The 6,000-nt window shown below is 36.2% G+C and overlaps 1 protein-coding gene across 1 annotated transcript in view; it reads right to left on the bottom strand.

The window, feature by feature from the left end:
- Window positions 1–4,495, bottom strand: part of hs3st2 (heparan sulfate (glucosamine) 3-O-sulfotransferase 2) — a 63,734-nt gene extending 59,239 nt beyond the window's left edge. The window contains exon 1 of the mRNA XM_056454237.1: window positions 3,477–4,495. Within this exon, the coding sequence (XP_056310212.1) occupies window positions 3,477–4,006 (530 nt within the window). The 5' untranslated portion in view covers window positions 4,007–4,495. The remainder of the gene's footprint in view (window positions 1–3,476) is intronic.
- Between the last annotated feature and the right edge of the window lie 1,505 nt (window positions 4,496–6,000).

A 6,000-nucleotide genomic window follows, 5' to 3' on the forward strand; every position in this document is an offset into this window, starting at 1 on the left:
CAGCTGACGACCGGAAGTTCTTAGCATTCTCCTTTCGTATAAACGCAAAGCATAAGTGGTAATTTTGCGTTTCAAGCAAAAGGTCTATATGGTATTCAGTTTCTGAATGGTTTAGGCACAAGCCAACAGTTTGGTGACGCTGTCTGAGCCTTACATCATAATTTTTCTATTATGCATGGTAATACCGTATACCGAGGTAAAATAGGGAGGAGGTTTGACGGTATCAAAATCTGCATACTGTCCAAGCCTAATACACACACTGGATTAACTATCACGTCGTGTCTTGTACGCGTAAGTTCATTGTTTCTTTTCTTGTGCTCATATTGGGATTGACATGAACATGGTGCGCACGCGGCACAATGTGCTCACGCTTTGCAGGGGCACCTAGTTAAAGAATGGTGCGAACACACCCCAAGTCACGTGATAAGAACTGACGGTTCAGCTTCATATGTTATATGGAATACAGACATTTCTACTCTAAAGAGGAAAAAAAAAATACATGAAATGAAAATACCAAACAAGTTCATAATATAGTTGATCAAAAGTGCCTTTCAGACACAGGTTCAGCAGCCTACAATGACTACATTTGTTCTTTTTAAAAGGGAAATACTCAGCTCATGTTATGCTTAGATTTACATTAGACAATTTTTTTATTATTTTTATTTATTTATTTATTGTTTGTTCTGTCATTTATTTTCAGAGTAAATGTATTCCAAATTCCAAAGAGAAATAGAATATTGATTGTTTTTATTAGTATTTTGTGCTATATTATTTAGTGACTGAGCAGTGATAAATAATACTTTAAAATATAAAGTGTTTTGAAACAAATGCATAATAATCGTGATAACCGTGATTATTCCTCAGACGATAATCGTACGACCAAAATCTATAATTGTTGCATCCCTAATGATAATGCGCATGCTAATAAGCAACTAGTCAAAGTGTTACCTATTCCATTTCAAATCTACTGTACTTTTTCAATATACCTTAATTACCAGCATTGTCATACACAAACTCCTCTGGCATCAATAGCTCTCCAAATAAATCAGAAGAACTACTGTATAACAGACTTATCTTGCAGTACTTAACAAAAGAGCATATCTGCTCTAATAATAGCTTGTATATGGGCATTAATTTGTTTAGAAATCATACAAAACCACGCAACATCTCTGCTGTTCTTTTATCTCCCCTTCATTCTGCCTCATTTTTTTTCTTACTGCTTGCATCTTTTTTTCTCTCGCATCTTTTTCTTCCCATGTCCAAATACAAGGGACTGGCATCGATCGGCACATCTCACAAACACATCCGCTTCAATTGATTTAAGCACAGTTGGCTGTGGGTGAGTGGAGCTGCCCCTAAACTAACACAAACACAGGAGAAGTGTGTTTTATTGCGGTTTCCAGATGGGCAGACAGAACAAGCCACAACACCTGCTAATGGCTGAAAGGCTGCTCTCGCACAGGTATGTTCTGTTGCCTACTATGGATCCCCCCCCCCCCCCCATACATTTGGACACAGCCCATGGGGAGTCCTCTCTTTCACTTTCTGTCCTGTCTGGGCTGGGATGTGATGTGTGTGTGTAATTACTGGAGCTGAGCTGCAGGCAGACGCCGTGCTGGAAGTGGGAGGAATGATATTGTCTCCCAGAGACCCCTACACCACGGCCCTACACTGAATCGACACAGACTCCTTGCACAGCTAGTCCAACGGCTCCCCGATGGGTATTTGAATGGCAGCCCATCAGCAGAAAGGGAAGAAGGAAGGAAGGAGTTGATTTTAATCTGCCCACTGATCAATATGATCCATGCGTTTCCCTGGCAGGCTTTATGGAAGGTTTACTCTTGAAAGAGATCCATTGGCCTTTATCTGCATATTTTTCCCCCTTGAAACCGAACACTGCAATCACTCTGTGTCACTCTGCTCCGGGTCTCTGGCCAAAAATGCTATCATTCCTGCTCTCGCAGTATGACTTACTGCTAACATCTCCTTGTCAGCAGTTCGGGTTTTTCAACTCTTGTCTTACTGCCACTGAAAAAAGCCAGTTTTCATCATTTTTGCACCCTGCTGATATTATATTTGGGACATTTTACCAATTTTTAAGATTTCCACAAATTTCTGCAAGGGATTTTCTAAAATTGTGCCTTTTAGTTTGATGTTGGTTAATTTAATATTTTGTACTAGTATTTTTTTATATGAATTAATGATATCGTCTTAATTATATTTAATATAAATAGTTGAGGAATGAGGAACTATTTTATTCATATAGGTTAATTTAATATTTTGTACTATTATAATTAACTATGAATTACTGGTGTTGTCAAATTTTATTTAATAGTTGTGTAGCTTTATTTATATATATATATATATATATATATATATATATATATATATATATATATATATATATATATATATATATATATATATATATATAGTTGAGTAAAATACCATTTTTTATTTTTCTTCTGTAAACTGCTGATCCTGTAACATTTATTCTGAATTTAAAATATTTTTATATTCATTGTTAGACAAGGCAATACCAATGTTTTACTTCAGATATAACCTCAAATACTTGTGAATTTTGGAAGAAAAATGATCAAACCTTTATAGAACAAAACGTAAATGAATAAAAATAAACTAACTAAATCCATAACTAATTCATCCAGTAAATTCAGAGAAACAAGTAATTTTATATATTTAAAATATATTGTTTCTTTTCTTTCCCAGTGTTGGATTGTGGCTGAAAGGGCATCCGCTGCGTAAAACATCCTGGATAAGTTGGCGGTTCATTCTGCTGTGGCGACCCCTGATTAATAAAAGCGACTAAGCTGAAAAGAAAATGACTGAATGTTTCTTGCTAATTTGTCTGCAATTCAGGAATGCTAACTAAAGCAGAACTAAAATTATTGACTTATTGAATCATCCCTTTTGACTGTTTACATTGTTTTAGATCAGATTAAGTCAGTGGTTTGGAGTAAATGTTATATAGAGAATTGGCAATATAAAAAATGATGGCAAATTACATTTAATTGTCTTCCCCCCTTGCAAATGACATCAAAGTGAGTTTTTTTTTTTTTTTTTGCATTGTAACCTGTTTATTTATTTATTTATTTATTTATTTGTCTTATTCATATTGAGGTTTCCTTGGCTAGTGATGTCATGTAAAACCCTAAGTGGATCGGAGAAGAATCATGTTATAAATTCCAGTCTGACTTTTAGTCTGTGCACTTCTTGATGACATACAAAGCTTGTTGCTTTGACTTATTTATAAATGGGGAAACTGTCTTTTTATTTTTTGTCTGAAACACAAGATACACATCTGCATGACAGTGATATTTTTAACAGATTACAACAGCATTTTTAAAAAGATGTGTGTGTGTGTTTGTGTAAAACAATAGTAAATTTATTATTGCTTATAATGCAATTGTGAATTAAGAATATAATTCAAAAGCAGTCATTAAAAAAATCAACCTTACCTGTACCAGTCCAGTCCTTTGTCATAGTTTCTATCAAAGAAATGTGGTTCAGTCCCAAGAGCTCGAACATCTGGATGAATCCGAATGAACTCCAGGACCGCCCTGGTGCCTCCTTTCTTAACGCCAACTATAAGTGCATTGGGCAACTTCTTATTCCCATATTTTGGCGAATTACTATTATTACTCTGCTTGTGATCTACCAGCTCTGTTTTCTGGAAGGCTGTATGTTTGCTTTGGTTGCCTGTAAGGTTTAGGAGACCCACAGCCCTCGTCTCATCTGAGATAACTCTCGCCTTTGCTGATATAGTGCAATAATGTGACTTCTGTAAAAGTTTTTTACTCCCAACGTTCTTCAGATGGACGCAGCGCTGCTCCTCCAATCTCTGGTTAGGCATGATTGTACCGGAGCAGAAGAGGATGCTGTAGCATAGATACATGAAAGACAAAGAGATAGTGAATATAAAAATAAACCTCCTGCTTAATCTGTTTGAGGATGGCACGACTCGGCTTGACAGGAACCTATATGCCATGTCTCCATGGGTGAAAAGACGGCATGTTTTTCTCCGTAAGTTTCTCTGTGAGCTTTGCTGGCTCTCTCGTGCTCCCCATCAACTCCGACGGTGCCAGCTTACATCTCATTTGGGAAAAAAAAGATAGTTAATATTTCCGACCGGACACACAAGACAGAAAGTCAAAGAATAACAGGTATCAGTAACAAGGTAAAGTTTCCAAATGAGCGAAAACAAATGTAATTCCACTGCCTTTTAGTTTCAGATTCGCGCCACTTTTGTGCGTAAAAATCACCTCAGGGACGGACTTCACGGACGGACTTGATTCTTTGCTGATATAGTGTTAAAATATCCCTTCGTCTGACCTGGTGGTGTGGAACAACATCCTACTAAATATAATCCGTTTAGGAAATCTCATATTCCAGGTCTAAAAGGCACATTTTGCTCCCAACGCGAAGCCGCGCAGCGCTCGCCCCGCCACCGCTCAGCTCAGCTCATGTTTGTGTCTTTCCAAAGTTCTCAAGAGCGGCTTTGCGGCAGTCAAGCGCTCGAGATCAATATTTAAAGACGACGCCTGACGTCACGTCATATTTTCATATTCCTCGTGCGTTTGTCTTTTTAAAGGAGTACTGCCCAGCCGCCTGTGCCATTACACTAAGTGCCATTATTCTGCTTAAATTCTCATTTGCCCTGCGTCTGAGCGAATTGCTTTGCACCATGGTGTGGATTCTTAATCGATTCTTCAATTATAGTAAATTGTGTTTATAGTTTTACAAAATTGCTTCTCTTAGACCCGAAAAGAAACAACTCTCCACTTAAAACTGTTATTTATGAGGTTCTCACACTGGGGGCTTTTAAGAGGGTACTATTTGATCAATAAATGATGGGGATTTATTTAATATCCGCATGTAGCTATGCACTTTGTAGGCAAACTCAGTGACTTTTTTTAAACTGTGTTTTTTAGTTAATTATTTGTTCCTCAAATTGTAGATTGACAGGGAAAAGATGCATTCATTCATTTTCTTTTCGGCTTAGTCCCTTTATTAATCTGGGGTCACCACAGTGGAATGAACCACCAATTTATCCAGCATATGTTTTACATAAAAATGCACAGGGAGAACATGCAAACTCCACACAGAAACTTCAACTGACCCAGCCGAGGCTCGAACCAGCAACCTTCTTGCTGTGAGGCGAACGTGCTATCCACTGCGCCACAGTGCAGCCCTAAGATGCATACAGCTATGTAACTTATATATATATATTTCATAAATCACTTCAAAATTATGTTTCTCTGGATTTATGAGTTAATGTTTTGCATTTGAGTAATATATAGGCCTATGGGTAATCTTTTAATTGCAGGCACTTTTATGTCCTTTGATCATACAAAAATATATATAATTTTGTTCAAACTCCTCTTTCTTTGTCAAACTAATAATAAAACTTACATTTAAAAAATGTTCTACCTTTCTATTATTTCAAAATCACTGTTTTCACCTTGTCGCACACCTAGAGTTTTAAACTTCAACAATGAAAATAACATTTTAAAATATTACTTATCTGGTAACTATTAATGTGTCTCAATTAAGCACTAGTGAAATAGGTTAAATATGTTATGGTTATTAATGTGAGACTATTATCAATAATACGTTTATTACAAAATATTGCTGTCGCACAGTATCAGTGTCATTTCCACCACAACACTGTAATGCCGCTTTTAAAAGTTTGTGTGAAAGATTGTTTAGGTGGTTCCTATTAAAATGAATAGTGACATAAGAGCACATGTTCAAGATGGAGTGAATTAAAATTTTCATCAACAACACATAAAGAAAAAGCAGGGTAACTATTGCTTGATAAGGTAATATAATTATTCTACGTCATTTCCAAACATGCTGTACCTTCAAAGGTGCTTTTAGACATGTTTGTTTTATTATATCTTCTTTTATAATGTTTTTAACCTCTGAAAAGTTAAAACATCAATATTTTGTAAAATACTTCTTATGTTTGCAGCACATGAA

This window comes from Danio aesculapii, chromosome 3, assembly GCF_903798145.1.
Source record: "Danio aesculapii chromosome 3, fDanAes4.1, whole genome shotgun sequence".
NCBI lineage: Eukaryota > Metazoa > Chordata > Actinopteri > Cypriniformes > Danionidae > Danio > Danio aesculapii.